The 27,951-nt window shown below is 38.8% G+C and overlaps 1 protein-coding gene across 29 annotated transcripts in view; it reads right to left on the bottom strand.

The window, feature by feature from the left end:
- NRXN3 (neurexin 3) overlaps positions 1–27,951 on the bottom strand; it is a 985,201-nt gene that overhangs the window by 528,024 nt on the left and 429,226 nt on the right. For all 29 annotated transcript variants that reach the window (XM_048307857.1, XM_048307861.1, XM_048307848.1 and 26 more), the window contains 4 exons: positions 22,083–22,202; positions 15,641–16,022; positions 14,077–14,267; positions 13,382–13,555 (listed from right to left, as the gene is read on the bottom strand). In XM_048307857.1, coding sequence (XP_048163814.1) covers positions 13,382–13,555; positions 14,077–14,267; positions 15,641–16,022; positions 22,083–22,202 — 867 coding nt within the window. The remainder of the gene's footprint in view (positions 1–13,381; positions 13,556–14,076; positions 14,268–15,640; positions 16,023–22,082; positions 22,203–27,951) is intronic.

Raw genomic sequence — 27,951 nt, forward strand, 5'->3', positions numbered from 1 at the left:
AGAAGCACAGGAAGGCTTATAAAACATGAAGATTGCGTTACCACGCACATGCCCTTTAGTGCTAACGAACAAGGAAAGAAGATGACAAACAACTTATATATAAAGCAGTAGAATTGTTTCTAAATTACCAGTGCCATCAGGACTCAGGTCTATTTTTAATCTCATTCCTTTGGCAACACTTAGAGCAGTCAAAGTATTTAAAAGCAAAGTTTCAGAACTAGTCTTCACATAATATTCTGAGATACCTCTGATTTTATTGTCTGTTTGTAGCTGAGCTTGGTGCATTGCCTTCTTCGTGCCACATGCACAGTGGAAAGAGGAGTGAGTGGGCAGTAGATATCAAGTAAAAGTGGAAAAGTCCCCAATGCAGAAAAGCATCCCCACTAGCAGAAGCGTGACTTGCTCTGTCTCTTTCTGTCCAAGTTAAGCCTACCAACAGAGGTATCTCCTTTGGAACACGAAATGGCAAAGCAGGATTCTTCAACAATGTCCTTCTTATCTTTATGTCTGCATCTCTAATTTTTACTGGAACAGCTCAGCATCTGAGGACTTGAAGGATCTGAGATTTGTTGGGTCTCCTTCCCTGGGAAGGAGACCGGTACTACACATTTCTTCAGCTACCTATCCAGATGTATTGTTTGTTAGTTTTTCTACTAAGTATTTGAAGAAATACCTTAGAAGAGTATAATAGCCTCATCTCTTATCTGTATTCTGCTTAGATAAATTGCTTGGTCTACCTTTCCTACAATTTCTGTTGTATGGCAGGTTTCTCTTTGTCCTGAAATTAAAAAAAAATTAATTCTACTGCTACATGTTGCTAAAACTTCCATGTTTCATCTCACAGGTAGGCATGTTTCACTGGCAAGAAAAGTCATTCCTTCTGAATCTTTTGAAAGCTCTTTGCAGGAAAAGTGTCTTGGGGTGACTTTATGATGTGTATCCTATATTGCTGCCCTATGCCCAGAAATTAATTTTTGTGCCTTTCTATGCCTTTAAACTGAGTCTGAGAGGCGGAAGGAAAAACTGAGCAAAACTTTTTCAAAGCAGTTTGCAGCTTGTTCAAGGTCACACAGAGATAGCGATGTTTCTTTTTCAGCTGCAGCAGGGGAGCGGGAGGGAAGGGAAGGACCCAGCTTGCTTTTCTTTCCAGCCAGCTTTCAGCAGTTTTTTTTTCCTCAGCTCCTTTTCCACCAGAGAGTTGAAGTTTTGTTTAACTGGGACTTCGATTTTTTTTCCTTTTCTCTCTGCTGGACAGTTTCAACATCAGAATACATTGGGAGGACTTTCCACCAAGGCCTTGGCCCTGGAGGTGGGCCCACCACCCCATCCCAGCTCCAAGGAGGGGGACAGAGAGATCTACGGAAGGACTCTGAATTTTCCCCCAAGTTTTTCTCAGCAGAGTGAGAGGCTTTATCATTTAGCATTATTATCCTTTTCCTGTGTGTTTGTTAAATAAATAGTTTTTATCTCTTTCACTTTCCTTTGAGGAAAATTTATTTTTTCCCGAACCTCGTGGGGGAGGGCTGGTTGTAGCCTGCCTTCTCTCAGAGGATGTATTTCTAAATTTGACCAAACCGGAAAAAAAAGGAACTTGAGAAATAAAAACCAGTATTTTATTTATTGTTCTTTCAAGTTACACGTAGAATCAGTTTCTTTATACAGCAGCTGCAGGATTATAACACAACTGCTTCATGTTTTGATCACAACTAGCGATAAATATTAAGATAAGCAAACCATTATTGGTCTTGCACATAACAGCTTCCTCCACACATCAAAAATTCGCTCTTTTTGAAAGGAATCAGCCATTTGTGTTAACATTATTGTCTCAATAAGATGGAGATCATGTGAAACAGGTGAAGTTCAATGACAATATGGTTCCATTTTCATTCTTCATCTCCCTAAATGCTCTCATCTTTTTCCCTTGTATCTTCAAAGATGTTAGGAAGCAATAGGAAAGTAATATACACAAGACATCTTTACAGCCTCTGCAGAATAAGGTGCTTCTTTAGTCCTGTAGTTCCTAAATTACAAATGTCATGCAGCACTGAAATATCTCTACCACTACAAGTCGGACGTTACACTCAATTTACACCTTTGATAAAACTACACTCTACTTCTGTCAGCATTCCTCTTTCATAACCAGAGGTAGTCAGCCTTTTTTAATTCAGTGTGCAGTAGCAGTTCAGCTCAGAGAAGCATCAGGTCTTGGAAACCATATGCACCATGCAGAAAATAAACCTGTTCCAGGACTCACTCTTCCTGCAGGTTAAGTAGGAAACAAAGTTAATCCAAATAAGTTTTCCAATTTTAGAATAATTTGGGAAAAAATATTTCTTCTGAGTAAAAAGTGAGAAAAATTAAGTCTGAATCTCATGGAACTATCACTTTATGGGATGGACCATACCACATATACTGTAACTGCCAATACATATTGGTGGTATGTCAGCATTTACTTTGCACAAATGTAAGAAACTAAATTATAGTCAAGGTTCAGTCATAATTCAGAAAGTTAGATCCTGTATCTTGAGTCTCAGATAGCAGAAAGCAGGAATATCACAGACTAATATAGCAAACAAGAACAAAACACCAAACAGATTTTCAAGGATTGCAAGGCCAGCTCTTCAAGCTCTCAGTTTCATACTTTGTTAAGAACTCATCATCCCTTTCATCACCTAAATAAGGTTAGGCATCTGTCAGGTTCCATATTTAAAGTTACTCATTGTCGGAAATAACTCAAAAGCCAGCATTCTTCCATCCTCTGAAAAATGCAGCCATTTTTTTCAGTGCCTCAACAGAGATGGAACACTTCATTCACCTAATATAAGTCATGGTGCTGAGTCCTTTTGTTCCAAATAAGTGGCTGGTCTGAAAACTTCAGGAACTGAAGACTGGGACTAGTTAAAATAACAAATATGCACAAATGTGCTTTCTCCCACAGAAAACACATCTATCTGAAGGTTACAGAAGAAGGGAATCAAGCAGCAAAGGCAATCCATAGAAATGGATCTGCAAAGTGGTGGGATTTCTTTCCCATCAAAGAAAGCTGGCATATACCTATCTTCCTCCCTCTTGCCACCCTTCCACTCTCCACTTCTAAGTAACCTAAAAGGTCTTGAGAAACATGCTTATACACATCTGGTGAGGGAAGGAAAAAAAAAAACCCAAAACAGTAAAAACCCAAACCATAGAACAAAAAATCAACTGCATAAAAGGGAGTATGCCTGCACACAAAATGCAACAAGGGACAGGGAGATGCAAATGAAGCAGAGGAAGTAAACAGCATTTGGACATTCAGACACAAAAACTAAAAGCATAAAGGAAAATTGAAAGGGCTGTATGTGAACAAGAAAAACAGAGTCAGTTGGAAAAACATCCTCCTCCACTGCAAATCACACCAATATAAAAGAATCAGAGAATCACAGACTAGTCTGAGTAGGAAGGGACCCACAAGGATCATCAAGTTGAGCTCTAGGCATCATGGCCTATCCTGAAACAGCCAAACCTATTTAGCAAAGGTTGGTTTCCTGAAAAGCCAATAATCCACTTTATGCACTCAAGACAAATGCTTCCCCTTAGGTTTCAATGTAATCAGATTTCTCTATCTGAAGGGCAAATATTCCTACAGGGTTAAGACCTCTGTAAAAAATTGAGCTTGAGATGAAATAATCTTCACAGCTGTAACACACCTGTGGTTCTGAGGACTCTGGAAAAATCAAAACAACAAATCTCTTTGTTACAGAATTTCCTGTTCATGATGCATCCACTTCAATAAACACCAAAAATCAAGCTCAGGAATTCCTGAGCATGCATTCTGAATTCTGATGGACACATAATTGACTACAGAGAACAGTGGCTGTGGCAAGAGAGACACAATACTTGCTGATGTCTAATATAAGTCCCAAAATCATTGCCACAATTTGAGTGGATGGCACACAACATCTTAGCCCTAAAGTTATTTATACTCCAGTGTACTTCCAGGACACTTTTTATCATCACATTGGGCCCACGTTTATTTCCTATTTTTTCAAATCTCATCTTTTACCACTTCCATTTACATAAACTTCAGAAATCTCCTAGGGGCAGCACCTCTCTATATCCCTCACCTCGGCAAGACAGAGTACTTCAGCTTTTTACAGTTGGGAACAGGTCAGAGATGCCAACAAAATGCAGTTGCAGTCAGATGCTCCGCATGCATAAAGCAAAATAGATCACATTAACATCTGTCTACCTCAAACCTGTCGAATCTCTCAGATTCAATGTCTTGTGTGGATCCAACTGCTAAAATTATCTCAGACTGTCAGTATCATTGTCTGTTGGGTGAGAGGGAACCTCTTAATATGCTTCTGTCAACAACTGCTACAGTGATAAACTGTTTAGCCATTAAAACATCCTTATTCCTCCAAATTTATTTTTAACCTTTCCTACTGAGCCATAGAACACCAAACTCTACCTAAAAACACAGATGATATCCTGAAGGAAAGGTAATGGATACCTGCCTATATCTGGAAGATACAGAACAAGAATATTTTAATTTAAAAATGGCATGTATTACATTAGATGAGGTCAGCAATATCACCAGGTCTTCACAGTAAACACAGTGAATAGAAAAGGAGCACATGATGAAAGCACATGATTAAAGCTACACAACGGTAATTCCAGGGTTATGTTAAATGTCAGGAAGTCTCTGTCTCAGAGGGTGAAACAGGAACATTTTATGTTTTGTCTCACAACAGAACCTTAGACATAAAGTGGTTTAAACATAAAATTTCAAGGTGACTAAGATGATCCCATAACAGATGCCATCTGTGGCTTCAGGATTGCTAAAGAGAGACACATTGTTCAATGCCTCTGACTTCCCCTTATACCTGAGACCATTATTTCCCTTTCCATTAAAAAGGAAGAACAATTTTTTAACTTTCATGGCATTCAGGAATAAATTAATTTGTACTCTGTATTGCAATCTTTACAGATGAATTGGGAAGTATACTTCCATTATCATATTTAAAAGGATACCCTTTCAATGCCATGGAAAACATCTCTCTGGTTATACTAGTATCAAAGATCTATTAACTTCTAATAGGCATGTTTCCTTACTTATGTCCCAGGCAAATAGTCTGTAGGGTCTCTGAGAATACCCAATTTCCTTCTTATTCTCACAAATGCTACTCAACCTACTGACTTTCTCGAATAATTGCTTGACGTGGTGACACAGCTCCTCGATAAGGACACACCTTCTGCAGAGGAGATGATTCAGCCCCAGTTTCTTGGGCAGGCACCAGGCACTCTGTACCACCAGGGGCCTGCAGACATCGACTTGCCAGAAGGTCTCTTTGGGGGAAGCCTCTGACATCACTGGTGCGGCAAGAGCTGCTGGGGAAGGAGCTTTGTGGCACAGAATAAGCATAATGTTGGCAACTCTGACTGCTAAGACAGGGGACAAGGGGCCTCCTCATTGCCCTCAGTGTTAACAGCTGCTCCTATGTGCTGCTCTCTGGTTCTGCTACTGTGCTGACCCTCCTACAAACAGGAACCCTTCCTGCCCAGGCTATGGCTTGTAAAGTGCCATTCTAAATATTACGGGGGTTTGTAGTTTAGAGATTTGGGGGTTTTTTGTTTTAAAATTGAAATTCCAGAAAGTTATTTCTACAGGGTTTTTTTTGAAGTCTAAGTTAATAAAAACCAACCAGTTTTTACCTCCTGATCTCATTTCTTAACATCAGTACTAAAGAAACTAAATCAGCTTTCTGCTTTGTAAAGCTCTGAGGGCCTTCTATGTTTTGATGCACAGCAGCTATTTGCCTGATCATTAGGCTTTCCAGGAAATCAACTGGTGTTTTTATGGCTATTCAGAGATTGATAGAGTCAAACCCCCCAGGTCAACAGAAGCAGCTCCATTGTTTGCCATGTTTTTCTTCAATCCATCTATCCCCCTCCAGAGATACTGGAGATTGTCATTCTGTTCCTGTCTTAGAGGTGTGACTGCATCCAGTGAAAGGCACCAAATGTTACATAAAAGCATCTTTCATTGAAACCAGTAATGGTGAAGAACAATCTTCTCTACCTTGCAGGTCAGCTTTGGTCAACACAACTTTGTTAGCTAAACAAAAACAAAAAAACAAACCAAACCAAAATGAAACAAAAACCAAAACAACAAAAAAAACCCCACCAAACAAACAAAAAGTAAAACCAAAAAACAACAGGTTAGTATAAAGGCAGATGAACCAGGGTAACATCACTTCGAATAAATAAAAGCTGGTATAATTATCACAGCCAACATGCATAATCAAAACATGCAGAAATGACAATTTAAGCAACAAGGGCGCAGAGGGACAATGACTACATTAACGCAACCAACAGATAACAAAACCAAATAAAAAGAGAAGAAATGCATTTCATTCATGCATACACAAAATCACAAAATTCACAGATAAGACAAAGAGAAGAAAAAACATCACATTCTTAAACCCATCTCTCAGCATTTACCAATAATTTTAGAGAGATTTTGTCTTATTTGAGAAATACATAGAATCCATTTAAGTAAAAAAATCTATTTGACTTTCAGTACCTCAGTCAAGCATATATTTAGTTTGTTTGGCTTTTTGTCCAAAGTGGATTTATTGCCAGAAAACCACAGAGGACTGATAATTCTATAAGAAAAAAATTTCTGTTTATCCAAAGAACTGAACTTTACACTGGATATAAGTGACAGTAGCACCTTGCCCCCTCACAAGCTGTCACCTGCTCATGGATTTCAACACATCCTTAAAAAAAACTCACATCAACAGGCAAGCAGACAGCTCAGGCTTTAGACCCATGTAGTCTTAATCAGTCATCAGAGCAATCGAAAAAATGTAGAGTACCAGCTCATTCTTTCACCTAGGTCAGAATGGTCTTGTTATCTGTGGTCAAATCATAGTCCACATGGCAAAAACAAACAAAAAAAAATCACAGATCTACTAAATCTGACTGTCTAAAGATCCAAATACACTTTCTGAAAATTGAAGAGCATTAAAAGCAAAACAATACCACTGATTCTCTTCCACGTAGGCACAGGATTTATTTTTTTAAATTTTGTTTGGGCCTCTTTTTTTTGTTTGCTTGTTTGTTTTGTTTGTTTCTTTTTAATGGAGTCCAGTTTACAAGGAAGCCACATGGATTTTTGGTGTGTTATACCTTGATTCTAAGTTTTCTCTTTCAGAATGGAAAATGTAGAGGACAAAGATGGGAGCACAGGCAGCACCTCCTGAATCCCCTGTCACTGAAGGTTAAATATTTCTATTACACAGCACAACAGGAACAAGAAAACACCAAATCATCAACCTCATGGCTCAAAAGATGGTTATTTAAGAAGGGCATACTTACCTTCTTAACCTTCTGTTCTTAAAAGTTCTAATATCACAGCTAATACTGAAGAAAGATTGGTAGTTCTCCTTTCCCCATTGTCTTCTTTTACATTTACAACCCAATAAATTATAACTGACATGTACAGATGCCATTTCCTGTGTTTCCTAAAAATTTTAACATTTTGAATCTTTGCTACTGTTTCACAGCCTATGAATGACTCAAGATGGCAATTATCCTCCCGTTCAAGATAGTCAGATTTTTCTTCCTACTTTTGAAACTGCTTTACTACACAGAGCTATAAAATCCCTTTTTCCTTAAACAAAATTCAAAAGAAAGGGGAAGGAATAGAAAGAGGAGAAGGATGCATTTCTCCATGCATCATTTTCAACACTTATTCTAATCACGTAATTTCTCTATAACAAACAAGTACTTTTCCTACTTCCCTGCACCTCATTTTCTTTGTAGCTGAGAGAAAAGCTCATATTTCCAGTAGCACTATGAGAACAGAATACAAAAGCAAGGAAAAGGAGAGATGTCAAACCATCATGGAGCAAATTAATGCTCCACTCTTCAATGGACAACCTTTGATTCCAGAGAGAAAGTGAAGTATGACCAGATTTGAAGTTTCTTTACTGAGCAGATGAAGGGTGAAATCCTTTTTGACATTATCCTGCTGTGAGACTTTAAGCATAAGATTAGATTTGCTGTTTTCCACATACTGCTTAGTATGCAAAATCTGTTTCTTATTATCCAGCCTGTATGTGTCATTCATGCTTTTCATGCACCAGCAAATTCCAAAGGTTAACGATACTATTTCATGGAAAGTAGCAAAAGATTATGATTCTACTGCAGGATCTGGAAAGAAGATTAAATTATGACAAAAAAAAGTCCCAAAACATCTGGAATAGTGTCAGCCAGTTTAATAATCAGTCTCCTTTGTGAGAAGCTGTTAGTGGAACAGGTGAGGTAGAAGCAACATCTCTAAAACACATGTTAAACTACCTTGCAGAAGAAATAAAATGTTCTTTAGCCACTGCTGTTAGCTTTATTTGGCTGGGGGAAGGATGGGGTGAAAATATTTAGAATGTGCAGATGAATTTCAGATAGCTCTAAAGCCCACGGTAAGCAACATAGGGATGTCCAAACAAAAGAAAGGAAAACACAGAAGAGCATATGGCAAATTAATAAAGAGGTGAAAAAATGCCTCAAAGGCAGAAATTACTCATTAATACTGAGGGCATCCTCTTTAAACTACACAAAAGGTAGGACATCTGCTTAAATTTTTCGAGGACTGTTGAGAAAAAAGCAGTAAATCACTCCGTCTAGATTTTTGTGGATGGAATAAACTGATCCATTCATCTATTAGTAAGACCAGGAATGAAGAGTTAAGCAAGAATAATTCATTTTAAAAGTCTGGAAGTAAGAAAAAGCTGAGCTGAAGTTTAAATTGTTTACTTTAAAGAAGGGAAAGGAGGTCACCTGGTACAACTTCTTCTATCTACCAACTCTTCACATACACCATAGTGCAGACATCTTTTCTCTCAAACTGTGTATGTTTGATGTAGGAACAGTCTGTATTACTCAAACTCACGAGCAAAAATTTTCCAACCATCCGTCATAGGCTGTTGAGATGGAGACTAGAGAAAACTATGTCCTGATAGAAGACTTCTTTTCTTCAGTTTCTAATGCTTTGTCTAGGAGCCTCCACCCACTATTTCAAAGTGGTTTGCAAGACATAGATGAATTTCATACTTTTATCACAAATACATGAATATCTGGCAGATGAATTTTGTGGGTGGGAAAAGCAAGGCCCAAAGCAGGTGGCAGACTTGCCTTCAAGCTTCTGCTAGAAGAGGCCCTCCCATCTGAAGTCCTTTCTGAGAATTCATTTTGTCTCTTCACTGTGTTTAATACCCTGATGCAACACTGACACAAGGACCATTTAAGTCTTAACCACTTCCCTCCCTTTGGCAGCTTTTCTCTCAGGCCCTCTCACCAATGCCTTTCTTGGGGTGGTGGTAAAAGGAAGGGCCCTCTTGTTGTGTCATAGACAGCGATGAAAGCTGCAGTGAGCACAAGAGCTCAAGTAACTGTAAAAATGAACAAGTATATTGGTATCATGCCATTCTCCCCAAGATTTATTCTCCTCAGAGTTGTATATAGCACACCTGAACATACCAGGCAGCAAGGTGGTTTCTAGCTTTGCCAAATCCCTTCCAGGGAAACAGAAGCTGCCACTACAGATCTGATCAGACCTTCAAGATCTGTGAAGAACTGCCTGTTGTTCCTGAAAAATCACGAATGCAGCAATTGCAAAAGAGCAATGAAAATAAACCAAACCACCACATGCAACAACAACAACAACACAAAAAAAAAAAAAAAAAAAAAAAAAAAAAAAGCGTGTGATACGAAGCTTTAACTCCATAAACTCATTTGACATTTCAGACGTTTTTGGGTTTTCTTCTTTCAGATAATCCCCCTCAAAATCCTCAGCCAAAAGCAATGGTACTGCAGGACACACTGAAACACAAAACATGTCAGTGTGGTAGCTATCATCTTGTCAAACACACTGGTGATTGAATGGTAGACTTCAAAAGCCAAAGCAGTAAGTTTGTACAGCACACATGGAAACTGCATGATACAAAAGTGACCTGATATGTCACCTAACAAAGAGGATGAGGAGGTTATTTAGTTTTGCTAGCCTAAACAAACCCCTATAATTTAAGGAAGTAATAATGATAGAACGGATAGGACATCAGAGATAAAGTAATTCTTGCCTTAAGTCTTTTTTTTAGCACTACTATACACTGTTAAAGACCAGCCAATTTCAGTCTCAAGGATGCCTGCATTTTAAGAGTGACTCGTATATATGACTAAGAATGTCTCGGAATTCTTCAGATTCCAAAGAAAAAGATGTCCTATAAATACAACTTCTTGAAAGTGCTCCCTGCTCAAGTAGAAGCCTTACTCATCACGGAACACAGATAATTCTATACTGTGGTAGGTGCGTGCTTTGGTACACAGGGAGGCTGAATCATGGTTACGCACATGAGAGGAACAATCTGGTCAAGACAATTCAGTGGCTTCCTCAAATTGAATAAAAGGAGGTGGCAGCAGAACCAAGACAATAAGGAATATTATTTTCCTGTTAAAACTTGTGAATCTTAATTGGTGGTATGAAACAGGGTACTGAAATACATGAACAGAAATAACAAACATGAACAGGATGCAATAATATCACCCCTTTGTAGTGGTACTGGTGCCTCTTAGCCAGGACAGTGCTGTCTGTTGACCTACACCTCATATTCTACTGTTCTCAAGGCTTTCTTCCTCTACACATTCTTTGATTCTGTCCTGAGATCAAACTGGCAGTTTCTGAGAAAACAACTGCCACATTGTAATCTCGGCCTCTGAAAACAAAGCCACAATGAAAGACAAGCATTAGCAGAAAACTCTCACATGATCTTTGAAAGACAAGATTCATGTGTGGGAATGGATTAACATTTCTTTAGGCATGCATGTTCTCATCATGGATGTGGTCCCTCTGCCCTTCATGATGAAATATGGAGATGTCCAGCAAATCAATACACAGAAAACTGTTCAGACAAAAAGCCTACAATTGTTTATTAAATACATATTTAAACATCATGAGGCAGCAAGGACTATTTGGGACTTCTGCCCTTAAAAGCATTAAGACTGCACCCAAGATCACGTCAGATGAAAACAAACTAAGGAGACGTAAATAAGGACTGAACATGCTTAGAGTTTTTCTTTCCTTAGAGGATGTGAGATAGGTGTGACTTTCACTGGCAACTGTAAGAATAGGCACCAGCAGGCAGCAAGAAAGATCTGAGATGAAGCCTTGAAGATTGCTGTGATTCAAAAAATAAGAAAAAAAATTCAACAACAAATGTAACAGCTTTACGGTGACCAAATTCTTAGGTTTTTTACTAATATTAAATATGTTGGCAAAAAGAACATATTCCTCTTCAGCAGTTTCCTTGGTACTGAACAGGAACCATTTGGGAAGGTAGTACAGACACAGCTTTCCAAGATCAAGTTCTTCCAAAGAGAGAATGAGGGCCATCACTGACCTTATCACCCATTTTTTTAGGTCTCTTTCCAATTTTGAGTCCTATTTGAAGGACTTTAGAAGAGAAGAGGAATTTGCGTTCTGGAAAGTGAACCAATCTCCACATTCAGGCAGCAGCTCTGCTGGTACCACATTAGCACACAGACAAGCCAAGTGCCATATTACGTGTTTTGGGAGTGGTACTGATGTTACACAACCTCAGCAATACAACACTAAATCAAAGACCTACACCAGGTACAGGAGAAGGAAACACCACAGCTCTAACAATGGGACAGAGTCTTCTGGGAAAGCATCATGACTCCATTCCTGAGTCACACACAGAACAACAGAATAGTGCAATTGGGAAGTCCTCTGAAGGAGGAGGACTACTAGAGATCACATGCCAGCTAAACAGCCGATGGGTTGAGATAATTTTAAACAAAAGAGTTATCAAAAAATCACTAATATTAAAGAAGAGCTTTCAGTGCATCAAAGATAAATAGAATAGACTTTTTCATAAACCTCAAATGCATTTTTTTCCTTTAACCTTATAAACAACAATACAGAAAATGTGTACTTCTTTTGGCATGCCCACAAATGGGCAAAGACACAAGTTCTGCTACACTGCTCATTTCCACAAGGAACAAAGTGGTTAATAGACAGTATTAAGAAAAAGAGAGAAAGACAGAAAAAAGCAGCCTACAATTATGTGATACCCACCAATGCTGTGAGATGGGAGTTGACATGGAATGAGCTCCTGTGAGAGGACACAAAATTCTCACAAACCAGAGTATTATTGTGGGAGCATGAAAGGAGGGGTGGGGCTCAAGAGCTCCCAGCCACCCAGACCACTGAGACACAAGAAAGGGATCAGATCTAATTGTATGGTCAATTTGGTTAAAGCTGGTCAAAGTTATCTCTAAGATGATACTTTCAGTCCTAAAAAGGAACAGTCTTGACAAGAGGCAAGGCTTCATCATGGTGTAACCTGTAATCTTGACACAGTAGGGAAAGATGATCAAGGAGTCATTTCACTTTATGAAATTTTTGAAGGATCAGTTTGGGAAATACTTCTTGTCTTAGCAAACATACATATAAACTTTACAGAAAAAGCTAGTGACTAGTGGCCAACACAGCAGATTGGTACTGAATGATTCTAGACATAATGGTGATTGGTCATTTAACCCAGACAGCAAAACCTTGGAGTTTTGGATGGCAAGTATCCCAAGTGAGTTGGGAATTGAAGCCATATGCATTTTACTGAGTCAGTGATGCTGATGTCAATATTCTTTTAACTAATGGGAGCTTACAGGAACAGCAAATTATTTAAAGAAGCTTCAAGAAATCACTACTATTTACATGCTTCAAAAAGTAACTCATCCCACATGATTCTACACTGGCTGGAAAAGGGAAACTACTAAAGAGAAATGTTTTCCAGGCAGAAGAGGCAGTGCCTCCAGTGCTTTCACTGGAGGTCCACCTCACCAAAAATTAACTCCTCTTTTCATCCAATCTTTACCCTTCAGCTCCTTCTACCTTTTATTTCCCCTGTACCTATTTGTTCTTCAAAATGCTTACTTCTGTGGATGCCAAGGGGTGTTCTGAAGCACAAATGAACTGAATGCTCAGAACATTTTCCAAAGTATTTTAAGACTAATGTAAAGCTAATAAACCACTCTGAGAAAACTACTAGTAAGTGGTAGTCCATCCCCTAGTACTATCCTTTCCCACTACTGGAGGTACCACCTCATAGGGGATGGAGCATATAAGAAAAGAGCTGCTAAGCCACTCACAGAAACCAGCAATCCTTAAGCTGCATTTGGTAGACATAAGTGTAGTGAAGGATATTGCAATGGAAGCAAAGGTGTGAAATGAATGGCAAGGTAAACAAGTAGATGCACAGAGTGCAACAATGAAGTATGAAGTGAGTGCTGGAGAGGGGAAGCTCTCTGAAATCAATTATACCTTCACATCCACGTTCAATCTGCCCACTGCGGTGCAGAGCATCGTTGATAAGGTCAGGCAGACGCCCATTCAAGTCCACAGATGCCAGACAGCCCTGAAATCCATCACGTGAGGCCACCAGCTTTGGGAGGTTGCTATACATGCCTTGAGCTAGGCCAGCAATGTAGAGATCACCTAGAGGAGAGAGGAGTAAACATAAAGGAAGAAGAAAGTTACCTTCTAGAGTCACTTTTCTTGCCACCAAACATGAATAAAGCAAAGCGAACACATGTTCAGAGAAAGTTAAAAACAGAGCAACATCTTGTGCAAGAAGTAATTTCTGCTTCCTTTACTACAAACAACCAAAGCAAACCCCAAAACAAAACAACCAACCAAAATAAAAACAAAGCACACAAAAACCCCCAAAACAACAACAACAAAAAAACCCTCACAAAACCCCCTGAATAACCCCAGTTGTAATTGCTACCTAACTAGGAAAAAATGCAAAATGACAATTTCTGAAAAAAGCAAAGTATGACAAACTATTCTGCTACAAGAAGTTGTCAAACAAAAAAGAGATAAATGAATTCAAAAGCCAGAATGTGCAAAGTCCAGATTTACTGTTCTGTAACACATGGTTACTGTAAGCTTTCTCTTGTTCACTAGTTGAGCCCTGCAAAAATGAAGGGGGAATCCGTCAGCCTTGCAGAGTTTACCTTTAAGATCCAGATTTTTGGCACCGTTGATAACCTGAGTGACCACCTTAGTGTCCACCTTTAGGCTGTGTGTGTTACTGTTATCTCTGGTAATGACGACATTGTGCCATTGGTTGTCATTAAGAGGACGATCACTGTTGCCTTTGATAACATTAGGTCCATTCCCGAGGTCGAACACATAGTGTATATACCTGTAAACATAGCAAGAACTAGTTAAAATTCTGGAAGAACTCCAGCATTACTGGGCCTTATTTTAGCCAGAGCTGATAAATTAACTTTAAAAAGTCATGAAGGGAAATATCTCTGGGTTAGAAAGTTCTAATAAGCCAAAATATTAGCCACTGCTTTGAAAGAATATAATTGTTTCCTTTCCACCAAAGTGTAAGGATTAGGGTTTTGAGGTGACAACATTTCAAGTAATCAGATTCTAACCATAGAACATTCCTCTTTTCCACAAAATTCTCTCAGATCCACAAAAATACTGTCTGTGCATATAATGAATTTTTTAAATTGGTAATATTGATAAATGTACTGGAGAGCAACACTAGACATGCTTATTTGGGGCATATATTCCCCAGGTTCCTTCTGAGTTTTGAATAACCCCCATAAGAAGTTAATTGGGAAGCTCACTTGAAATATTATATTAAAATTCACATGAGATCCTAGACTTATTCAAACAGCTGAAAAACAATTAGCAATGCTTTTGGCAAAAAATAAAGACCCTAACGAACACTGAAGTCATGGGAGTGTTACACTGAATTATTTATATATTTCAAACACAGAAATCCACCTGAGGGTAGAAGAGAAGTATTCTACTTAGAAAAGAAAAAAAAAAAGGACAACAAAATTCAACTCTCAATAGAGAACCAGGAGCTCATGACTGTTGGTTTTTTTATTACTCAATGTCCCACTTACAGAAGTATGTGCAAAGCTAAAAATGAAAACAGATTGAACTGAAATAAACAGGACTAGTAAACTGTGGAAAACATGTCTACCATGACTAAATCATAAGGGATCAGAATTTGTTCAGTTAACAAAGGATTTTTTTTTAATAAGCCATTGGTCTTTTGAAAAGAATATAGCATCTCAAAAGCAAGCTGAGTTCACTTCTTGTCAAGCATTACCAGCAGAAGTACGAATTCAGCAGCCCATATGCTTTTTCTTTTTCCTTCACTGGAGATAGCAGAAAAACAAGTATTACAATGGAAAAAAAAAAAAAGGGAGGGGAGGGAAGTGGGGAAGAAGAGAGATACAGAGCCCTCAGCACATTTCCTCCTCCTCTGTGCTAATCTGTGAGGTTGACAGAACAAAACATTAGTTTAACTACGTCCAAATGACTTAAAATACTAACTGTAAAAATGTCCTTCCCCCAGCCTCAAGAGGAAGTCAGCGATAAAATCAGGAATCTTAAGCTTCAGTGTTTATGTTTAAATGCTTTGCCTTACAGCTCAGCCAATAGAGAAAACATGAGTATCGGGTGAATTTCCCTTCATGCAAGCATTTTAAGCTCACCCATAAGTTTATTTATAAATAAGCTGGTAGAAAATAACAGAAAGCCACTTACCCCTTGACTAGTTCAACTGCGATAAAGTCATTGCCATCACCACTGTTAAAGAGGATGAAACCATCAGCTGAGGTGGTCTTGAACTGAAAGAAGAGGTGCATGGATGTGTAAGCCTGCAAGGTGGCCAAGCTCAAGTAGCTGCTCTTAGTCTTGAATGTCACAGGGTCAGCTATAATGTTGCGGAGACCGAAGCGTGCCTTCAGCTCACAATAGTCAATGTCACCGTTCTTGCACAGGTCAATGTAGAGCATCCCGTTGAACATGAGGCTCTGGAGATGGCCGATGAAGCTGGAGGGGATGACAGAGATGTACCGTTTCTCTGTCATGATCCCTGTCTCGATGTTGTGGAACTCCAAGCGGGTGTGATCACCAACCATTGTGCCTGAAGGACATGAACAAGGAGGAATATTGGGGATCAGCAACAGGTTATATGGAGCCCTTCATGCTCCAGTTTCCAGACTAACAGCCAAACTAAACCCTATCTGATCAGTGCCCAGTAGCTTCCACAAGAAAGAATGTATGGAATCTTGGTGAAGAGGCTTGCTAGAGATGCATGAGTCTAGCAGTTGCCAAAACCTGGCAGAAAAGACAGGCCCCTAAGGGGCCATGGGCAGCAAGCTCTATACTTTTCCCTGTGCTTCACAGACCAAGTGTCTCCCTTAAAGCCTACAGTGATCTACTTGATCCAGCAGACCATCTGCCAAACAACATGAACACTTCCGAGACAACTTTTCCCAGTGCACTTCCTGAAAACACTTGATAAACATTGATTAATATAAATAGAGCAGTGAGAGAAGTGAGAACAGTCATAAAATTGCTGATATGTATTCCATTGTTCCCTCCTGGTGCCTGATGTTATTCCTCTTCTTTTAAGAGCACGGCAGGAGGGAAACACACAAAAATGCAACAGATAAAAAGCCCTCCATATATTTAAATCATCAACCTACCCCTTGGGCTATTTACCACATCATGACAGATTTCAACCTCTCAAAATATCCAAGCTATTCAGTATACCAAATACTACTTTCAGACTACTTCTACATTTAAATGTTTCATTAAGTGTGCTAGGCACCAGTGCAGACACATACAGATAGATGAAATAAAACAGTATGCTATAAAGACAAGTTGGGCAATGTCAGAATGAAAACCCTTTCAGCCAATCTTATTTTAGCCCTCCATAGTTCTTCATTAAGGTAGTTTTGACTATTTGGTCACACATGCCAAGTATCTTTTCTAAACAGGCCTTGGTCCATTTAGTAAACAACAGGAATAAATTAAATACTAAGAATTTAATTGTTTTCCTATCATTCACTGTACAACCACTATTCAAATTCTGCTACATTACAAGGCCATTATTTTTCCTCTCATGACATTTTCTGCAGCTCTGCATTGGGTTTACACAGTGTGGTGTTGGCTGTGGGGTGGCTGCAAGGCAGCCTTAGTGAAGAGAGGCCAGGGCTATCCCATGCCTGACACAGCCTATTCCAAATGGCTCCAACCCACCCACCACAGGGCACAGCTGAGCCCCTTGGCCACAATGGTGGTGCCTGAGGGAAAATGTGAGAAAGGACGTAATGCTACCAACAAGTAAGAAACAAAGGGGAAAAAAAACAACTCAAACCCAAGAACTAAAAAGAGGGAGGGGGCATTCCAGGTGCCAGAGCGGAAATTCTCCAGCATCCACAGAGAAGACCATAGTGGTGCAGACAACTACACGGCAGCTCATGGAAGACTCCTGTGCTAGAGCAGGTAGATATTTCCTGAGAGAACTGCAGCCCCTGGAAAGCCTACACTGGAGCAGGTTTTCCCAAAAGCCTATGGCGACCAGCCATGCTGGAGCACTTCATGAAGGACTGCATTGCATGGGTAGGACCCACACTGGAGCAGACAGAAGGGTGAGGAGGAAGGAGTGTCAGAGAGGAGCTGTCACAGGCTGACTGCAGCCACTATTCTCCAGCTCCCTCCTCTGCCTAGTGGGGGCAGGGGGGAGAGGCAGGAAGGAGCAAACCCAATAAAGAGGGTGGCAGACACTGTTTTACTTTTTGTCTTTGTTTCTCACCATTCAACTCTGTTTTTAATTGGCAGCAAATTAATTTTCTCCAAGTCAAGTGTGTTTTGTCCATGATCATAATCACTGCACAGGTGAAGTCCTCTCTTTTAGAAGGTTCTTAGGTTTTTCAAAGCAGACAGCCACACTACATGTTGGTCCCTCTCCTAACATTTTAACATGCTGGTTAAATTCACCAGGTTTAAAAACCAGAAGGAACAAAGATATTTAAATTCACACTAGTTTTGTGAAACTTGACAACTGTATAAAGACCTGAGTAAATATTTCTAGTGTGCTATAGATAGACAAAATTTAGCAACAGTATCTTACTTTAATGCATCAACAGGTCAGCAAGCATATATACACAACTCTTGACCTGTCACTGCAAGAGGTATTTGTCAGTCAGTGCGATTATACCTGAGAATCATACCAGTCACCACGGCTGAATCCAGGACAAACTCCTCCAATTCCCTGAGGTTAGATCAACTGGGACTTTTGAGCTTTCTCATATTCTGTGCTATCTCCTGAAACCTCCTACCATTTCTCACCTTAAGAGTTTCCAGGAATTAAAAGACCAAAAAAAAAAAAAATAAATAAAAAAAAAAAAAAAAAAAATCAACCAACCAAAAGACAGTAGTCCTTTCATGACTTTTCCTACTAATTGTGACTTTTTTTTTTTTTTTCTGTTGGGGATAGAATGAAAGCTGAACACATTTATAAAGACACTTGGATGATACATCCTGGTTTGTAGTGTATAGAGTCAGATTAAATGAACTGATGGTCATTTTCTTGCTTAGAGCCTCTGGAAACACTGAAATATTCCTAAATCACCTCTCATGATCATGTACAAACTGCAATTTTTCAATTTATATTTTGTCTAAATGTGACCAAGTTTTACTCAAAGACAGCAAACAAACACAGTTGTTATTAGAAAAAATGTTTTCAGCTGCTTCAAATATGAAGAAAAAATATTACACAAACCAATTCAACTTTTTCCCTTATTCCAAATTTTACTAGTAGATCTAAATATAAATGCAATTATACAAAGACCATGGAAAACTTCAATCCAAGCAGACACAGCTGATCAAACTTAGAAGAAGCTGAAGGCAATCACAAATTTCTGACTATTTAGAAATTCAAGTGTCAGGACCAATGAAAATGTTTTTAAATCCTAAAATGGTTCTTCACCAGAAATAATATTATTTTAGTTTGAAAAATGGCAGTTTCCAGGAACTGAAATAGTACACGGGGAAATTTGTTTAGAAAAACTTTCTCACTTCCACCGCTGTGATTCTTAGAGGCTTAAAGTTTCAGTGTTATCAAATGAAAACTTAGGATTTTTCCAAACCAGAAGTGCTTTTTCTTAAAATTAGAAAGTACCTTTAAATAACAAAAAATTAGAAAAATAAAATTAAGAGATGTCAATGCTCAAAGGCAAGAAAACTCCTCCTTTGCTCTTCTACACCTTAAAAAAAATACAAGGCAATTATGGCCTGAGTGAGAGAGAAAAGCCAAGACTGGGAAATCGGGAGTACACTGGGACAGGGAGCCCAAATATAGGGGGCATTAAAAATAGAGTGAGGGAGTTTGGAGGAGGTGAGCCCAGAATCTTAGAAAAGGTGAAAAATGAGAAAACTGGGGCTGGTTTAATAAAAAAGAAATAGTGTTAGAAGCAGTAGTGTAGAAAGTTAGGAGTAGTTCAGTGAAAAGCTAAAAAGGACATGGCAATATAAGATCAGAAACAGAACAGAGATGTAATTTCCTAGGAAATCATGGAGTGCAATCCAGTGTTTTCTGATCTCATTAGCTATCAGCCCCACCTGCAGAGTTCACCTCTGGTTCCCCCACTGTGCTCTACAGAGTACTGTACCTACTACAGCAATCAGAAACTCTCTAGTTCAAGTGGTAAGAGACAGAAAAAATTCCAGCCTCCACTGTGGTATTTGGGTGCTAGCAAGATGTCATAGGGAGGAACATATCTGCAATATTTGTGTCTCATTTACCACTGATGTTCTGAGGTCTGTTCTGAGGTCAGGAGGAACGTGGGACAAAGGTTTTGTGATTAAACAGTAAAATGCTGTCCAGAAGAATTGGATTCTGTCTCTGCCTTAGATGTCCTACAGGAAACCAAGTCACACACTTCATTACAGATTTTTTTCATAGGTGGTCCCTAATTGTCTACATCTAATTCTTTAAGTAGCAGGGTTGAACTAATTTACAGGATGTAGTTTACAGACATGCTGAATCATTCTGATGCAAATGACTAAAAAAATATGCCAAATTGGTACCAAATACATCCAACTTTAATCTGGTGCCTTGTTTCCAGACCTGCAAAATGGGAAAAAGATGCACACTTGCTTCACATAACACAGAAATGGTAATAAATCCAGTTAAAGCTTCTTAGCTCTGTATAAACATATTGATGAGTAGCCCACAACACCCACCAAAACAAATAAGAATTAAAAAAAAAAAAAAATCAAGGTCTAAATTTAGAGCAAAATTTACCTGGCATGCATTGTTCCAAACAAGCAACAAGAAGACTGAAATCAAATAGGCCGTTTATTTCTACTGGGGGCCCAATTTAGAATTCTGATCTATGCCTAAGACAGCAAGAATCCTGTGGAAAAATCTATGTGACCACATCACTGAAGACTGTTATCATCTGCCCAAGGAAGTGGGATGCAGATTGCACAGAAAATCTTAACTCCGGCTTTTCTGACTTTTGACTTTGCCATGATGGCATTCTTTTAACTAATATTTTTAGCTGTAATGCATCTTTAATTATGTAATTCATATACATGTACATATGCGTATACTATTTTAGTACAGGATTGAATCATTATTATTTATAAACTCAGTTTCGTGAAAAAGAGACTTCAAAACCAGATGGCTTTAGGGGATCGATTCGGTAATGCAGAGAGTGCCACCTCGTGGTGCTTCCTAAAAAAAGCATATCCAGAAGAATTGTTCTCAAATTTAGAACTAATCGGGATGAACTGTTTGCCGGCATGTGACACTAACTCAAAAAGTTCCCTGTTAAGTAAAATTCATTTTTCCTTTAAGCTAATTTTGACCAAGCCACCACCAAGGCTGACTTCCAACAAGGAGAGAGAATGATTTTTCTTGCATATGTTTCTTGATCTCTCTTGCAAAATCACAGTCTATATAGCACAGCATATATTTACTTCAGAGAAAAATCTTATTTCAAACCATTTTCCTGTAAGATGACTTCTTTGGGCTTATTTCAGATTTCTGACTCCTGGCTTTCCAAATAATCTAAATTACCACAGTATTTAAAATAATTCACAGAGAAGAAAAAATCTTTTTGCAGAGATAGGATATAGTGTTCTGGCACTGTGCATGGGAGCCATTCCCTCTAGTTGCATTCTGAATAGAAGCTACTCAGAAGAGAGGATTTCAGCTTTTGGCAAACCAGCATGGGTGTCAACTCACAATCATACCCCCAGCAGTTTTGCATCCAGGGCTCCCGCTCTTTTTGATTCTATCATCAACCTCCAGGCTGCTGATGTTTTCCTCAAAAACCATGTTCCTAAAGTGATATACGACTATGAGAATTTTAGACCTTCAAAAGAAAAGGATAGGTTTCTGGCTCTTGCAGTCATGGAGAAATGGACCAGAAAAGTATAATCTCTAAAATTTTGCAATTAGAAAAGGATCAGTCTAAAGTACTTTGATCATTTCAATGCAAATCTCAACCTGGGACACACCAGCTTTCCTGACTGATTGATCTTTTCTTTCCTCCCTTTAACTACATTTCTCTGCAAAAAGTAGGAACTCAAAAAGCTGTCTGGAAATGCAGAAAATGGAAAAAAAAAAAAATCAAGAATACCCAAACTACAAAAAGGAAAAGAAAAAAAAACCACACAAAACAAAACAAAACAAACAAAAAAAAAACCCCCCAAAAATATAATCAAGGAACAGCAGAGACATAAATTCACGCTCTGTAACACATGTACTGCATGCAGGTTTATCATCAAGGAAAAGTTTGTGCAGAGGAACAGTCTAGAGAGCCTTGGCTTTGATTCCACAGCATTGGAAACCATCATGTTAACTCAGAAATGGAGTGTACTCAGTCTACTTCAAAAAGAGCCTGGATCAAGAGAAAGTTTTGCTGAACACCTCTGCAATCTGAGATACGTGCAAGCTTACCTGTCCCCTAAACCCGTATCTCATGTCGTTACAGTTGTCACAGAAGTTTCTGGTGCTGGCTAAGAACAGTGTCTCAGACCTGAACATTCATTTTCAACATAGTAACACTAAATAATACACAGGTGGTAACAGAAAGGGGTGGGGGGAAAGATGCACACAAGAACAGGGAGAAGGTAAAGACTAGAAATGGAGATACAATAAAGAGATCAAAAAACTCACTCTTACCCTCGGCAACATCATCATCCACAATCAGCTTGAGGCTCTTTCCTCGCCGAACCACCCGGACAGTGTGCCACTCGTTGTCATTGAGTTTCTGCCCAGCATAAAGGGTTTCAGGTCCCTTGCCTGGGAAGGGTGATAGGTGCAGCAGTTAAAGCCAGACCCACAATCACTTTAGTACTTGCTCAATGGGAATAATCATGAAAATCAACCTGGTGTTATACAGACCAGTAGAGTGTACAGGCATTTAACAACCTGTAATCAACCCTCACACCTACACCTTCCCAGCTCAGGGAATCACAAACCCTTTCATTCAGTCAGGTGCCTTCCTCCGCAGAGCCCTAAGATCTCATGCATTTAAAATGGGTAGAAATCTCTCTTGTGCTGTGGTACTAATTTCCAAACATCACGTTGTACAGCACATTACAGTAATAGGAAAACAAGTTGATGACTGAAATATCTCTAAAGTGGAGCCATTACAGTAGCATTTTGCTCTCCTAAGAATCTGGATTTACAACATCCTCAAGGTACCTGGGACTCTTTTCAAAGTTAATCACACTGGTCTTTCAACACTCCAGTATCAAACACCAGGTTGGTTTCAGTCTCAAAGAAAACCAAAAACAAAAAAAACACCAACCTCTCAAAATACAATAAAAAAACCCCACAGAACTTCAAAGCCCACCTTCAAAAATGATTTAAAAAAAAATTAAAATCTCAAAAAGAAAACCATTTACCAACCTGGCTGATTGCTTTAAGGTTCTTTGGCAAAGCAGCCTAGCTTTGAGGTGCTTACTTCACCCCTTGAATTATAGTCAAAAGAGGAAGAGGAACCATGTCTTCTCCTAAAGGTTAGACCACAGTTGCCCTTGCAAACAATGCTCCTGGGAAAACAGCATTAGTGCTACCCATATTTGTCCAGTTTTGCTGCTCACCCATCACAGTTGACAGGCAATTACTTAAAAAATTAATTGTTCAGATTACAGGACCAGAACACCTCACTCATGTCAAACAGTAAGTGAAATTGAATAATGGTGTGTGCTAAATTGAAAGCATCTATCCTCATTTTAGTACAGTACTAAAGTGGGGACTTTTGATCCAGGTATATCAGAAAATGTAGAACAAGGACAGCCAAGCTTGTTGCACATTGGGTCTGGACCCACTGCCCAAACTGGCAAAAGGGGAACCCAAGGAAGAAAAAACGAGACATATTGAACATGTTAAAAGAGACAGGATAGGGACAATGAGGCACTGCTACAGCTATCCTACTGCACTGGTAAAACTAAGGTCAGATAGTCCATAGCCCACGGGATGCACAGTGCCTAATGAGCAACATTACCATAATTACTTCTCAGCAAAGGAGGAACATGGGCAAAGAAGATGGTGTCTCATTCAACTAGGATACAATGTGTAGTAGAGGAATTCTTCAGAAGGAGACCAAAACAAAATAAATATTCTGTTATTCTTTTTAAAAAAATCATGCAGTTCATGCTAATAAAAAAGGAGAATAATAACTTTTCAAATAAAGACCACTGCCAGCCAATTTTACCATAAACTAAGAGGAAAAAAAAATTTTTCTAGTGACCTGAAAGATAAGAGTCATTCTTGGATTAAAAGGATGGGGAGTCATATATTGAAGTTACAGAGAATATCTCCTCAGCAGGAGAAACACATAACTTCTGCTGTCCCTCAACCACATGCAAAAGTCACATACCACACACGTAAATCCAGCTGAACAAGGCAGCTAGCTGATGGCCAGAAAGTTTTAAGTTCTTTGGCACCAGACAAACAAAACTCTAAGAATCCAAGAAAGTTATGCTAGACATACATCAGTAAGTATATTTTATCCTAGATCAGAATTCACAAAATTATATCTCTGGATGGCCAGTGAAATTATTGTCTACATCAAATTATACAACATCAGTTACTATAGTTCTACACAGCCACTTCCTGGGTAGGAGGGTGAAGGAGGTCACCTGGTCGTGTGCGTTTGTATAATGCCATCTGAAAGCAGGGGAAAGGGGGGATGAGCAGAAAATGCTTTTTAAAAACCCAATCTTTTCCACATATCCATTAGAGCTCTGTAGGGCTCAGCCAACAGATAGTCAGGTGTGCTGGAGTCTGCTCAGCTGACAAGGCAATGCTTTCTGTGCAATAGCTCTGTATTCAGCATGGTTGAGTAACTCACTCAGTTGCTGACCTTCTAGTTCAACCCTAGCCTGATAAAACAGGGATCAGCTAAAACAGTCTGTGGTTTGGATTGTCTTGATGCCCACTGTAACACTTTCAAAATGAAACTCTGACACCAACAGAAGTTACAGGAATATATTCTCAGAAAATGTAGCTTAACCAATTCACAAATAAATGAATAGAAAGTTGCAGCATTCCCACTTTTTCCAAATGAGTAAGGTTGTCTACTTAGAAGTAACTGGTTAATAGCTTGGGATAAAAATTTGAAAATTAAGCACCACAGATATGAATTATTTTGTTGTTTAAGTCCATGTCTTGATCAGACAATTTTATATTTCATCAGTAGAAACAAAAAAAAGTTGTAATACTTTTGTTCACTTACCACCCTCCTTTTGTAAAAATGGGCATTGGCTTCTTTTAGTAGGGTTACCCAAATTACATGACATACAAAAACTCAATACATTAGCGTTCAGATAAATTTTTCAAACCAGACATATCTGATCTTAAAAGAAAGAATTAAACAAACATTATTTTACATTATTCAAATGGGTTTATATTCAAATGCTTTCAAGACATTTATGCAGCAGTGAGTTGACCTGAAAAGCAGCAAAATTGTGTCCCCATTTTTCAATTGAGAATGTGCAAATGAATTGCTGCTCCTTGTGCAAGCTCCCATTGAATTCTGAGTAGTTCCAAGAACAGTGTATACAGGGACTTCACATCTGGATACCAAAACTTATTTCATTGAGCATGATTACTACATGTGCTGTTACTGTACAGATATTTATATGTGATCAAATTTTAAACAAGGACTTGAAGATTCCTAATCCAACAGTTGCTGATGCTGGGGAAAATAGAAAGGAAATGGACCACTTGTACCAGCACCATAATGCTGTCCCTAAGAAATCTCCTGCCTGGTAAGGCATTTCTGTGGTCTTATGCTTTGCAGGTTTACATTTTCTCCTACTTTCAAGCTATCTGCACCTACATCATCTTTCAACAAGGATAACAGACATAGGAGGAAGCAAAGCAGAAGATTAAATGGGCAGAGAAAGAAAAAAAGCTAGAGATTTTTATCTTCCCTTTGTACAACATTCTTTTATGATAAAAGGCAGACAAGGAGCTCTTGTGGCAATGAATGGCACACCTGGAAACACTTTATATTTATAATACTTTGGGTCATTGGGCATTAGATTATTTCTGCAATTTATTTTTATGCATGGAAAGAGTAAAGGACAACATAACAGTAAACAGAATAAGAAAGTTTTAATTGAAGCAATAACTTAATAGTTAAGCTGACAGAGCATCACTCCTGGCATCTCTGACTGTCTTGGTCATTCCACTCCCTTTCCCAATGTTCTCTGAGAAACTGTGTATCGTATAGAATTGATCACTACATTTCACTTTCCACCTCAAATGAGGCAGGCTAGTGAATATTCATTTTATGCTTTGCAGTGGCAAACACTACTTAATCAGAAGCAAAACTATCTGTCTCTTAGCCATCCCCAAATTCTGGGCATGAGTTCAGCTGCAGTTCAGGCTTCTTGAGCAAGTATTACTTGATTCAACCACAGTGAATCCCCCTCATTCTCCCATGAATCCTCCAAAATCTACTCAAACTTGTATGCATATTGTTCATAAAAAACAATTAGTATATGCTTTCAACATGGAATAACTCCATCCAATCTGCCCAGTGTCCCAAATATTATCTCTACATCAAAGGTGCACTGCTGTTAATTAATAGCTTGGCTCAAATAAACTATATAAAATTGCCAAGAATACACATGCCAAAGCATAAAGAATCAAAAAGCAGATCAAGCCTTCTAAAAAACGCCAAGTTGCTTTCCACGTGCCCCCCAAGAACTCACTTGTTTAGAACAACTGGTCAGAGGGATGCAGTTCTGACAATACCTCTGAAAACACACTTGTTATCCACCCTCAGTGGCTAACAGCACACAGAAATTTCCTCCTGTGAGGTAAAGGAGAAAGAGGGTTAATCCCCTCTGCAGTTTCTCACAGGTGGATCAAAAAGTGTGCTTTTACTTTGATGCAGGCTGTCATCATCTGATCCATTTATAAGACTAAAATGACCTGCATGAAACCAGGCTATCTTCATCATTGCATATCTTACCCAACATTATAGAAGAGGTTGAACATTGAAGTCTACAGATGCCACAAGATCTGAACAGGAGGGATGTTGCCGTATGGATGAGAATGGACAAGGGGCTTCGCTCAGCACAATTACAATGATAATTCTACAGTGATACTAATGCTTTGAGAAGAAGTAATGATAAGGTTTTCTCTGCTTTTACTTTTTAATTAAAATGCTTAGCTACCATCTCAGATTTTTTCAGTGGAAGATGCATTTTTGTGTCTCTTTCATACAGGGCAACACCCTGCTGGAGTGCCATTAGCATCCCAAGGCAAGGAGGGTCTGGGAAGGGGAAGTTTCTTTGCTCCCCCCTGCCCCCTTTTTTTCATTTGTGATGGAGGAGGGGCATTGGATGTTTTAACTTACACCTTTATATAATGACCAGAGGAGCTGTGGTTTGCCGTGTAAAATGTGTGCACAGAGATTTGTGAAACAACATGAGGATGAATCACAAGACCACAAAAAAGGAAGAAATAGGTGTAAGGACAAAGATGCTGCCAATTTTTCACACACCTTTATGGCTTCCTGATACGTGGTAAGTTCCCACTTACTACAGGTAGAATATCAAAACACAAGAACGACTCAAAAGCAGAGCTGGCAGCTGCTCTGAAAATCTTCAGTAACTTTCAGTCTTAGTTAAATATAAATCAGTAGTGTAAATTTTGTTGGTTTTTTCAAGCAGCACTAGTATGGACAAAGCGTTTTAGGGCGGTCTTTTCCTTGACCAGGATCTGCTGTTCAACACCAGGAGCATTGTTAATTGCTAAGAAACAAGTGGCAACCCCTGACTCTGTACATTGAAGACATTTATGTAGCTATCCCAGTCAAATCAACCTATATTCTCATACACACACACTTGTTTTGCTCATATACAGGCTTTAGAATTCCTCTTTTCAAGAAAATGTTGGTTGCCAACAAGGAACAAGCAGTCGCACTCCCCTACAGATACTCAATACCTTCACTGGGGACCTTACCTGCACCAGTCTTTCCATTTCCTCAAAGAACGGGATAATGTCCATGTACTACCCCACAAGCTAAACAAAACATAGCACGCACTTAAAAAAAACAACTTTTCTGTAAGACATGCTAAAAATTTTTTATGTTTACAGCTTTACACAGTGGCTTTATTGCATAAAGTCAATAAAGTTGAGATGATTTACATCAGCCTACCCAGAACCAAAGTTTAATTATTTACATCCATTCAGCAGTAAAAAGTGCATACACAGAGTCCTTTAAACACCCACAGAGTCAATTAGCCTCACAGGTGCAAGTAAGAATTCCCTGAAACACCCGGACTAACAGAGTGCATGGAATTAGCTCAGCAACTAACTGAAAATTAGCAAGACCACCCTACTCATTCTCTCAAACCTACCCCCATCTCCATACAAACATGGCAAAAAAAAAAAAAGTTAATCTAGGTTTAACTATTTTGAATACAATATATTTTAATATTTTTTAAAAGCCCTTTTAAAAAAAAAAAAAAACAACCAAAACCAAACCCAACTAAACACAACATACTTCCTTGCTTTTGCTATA

This window comes from Corvus hawaiiensis, chromosome 6 (assembly GCF_020740725.1).
Source record: "Corvus hawaiiensis isolate bCorHaw1 chromosome 6, bCorHaw1.pri.cur, whole genome shotgun sequence".
NCBI lineage: Eukaryota > Metazoa > Chordata > Aves > Passeriformes > Corvidae > Corvus > Corvus hawaiiensis.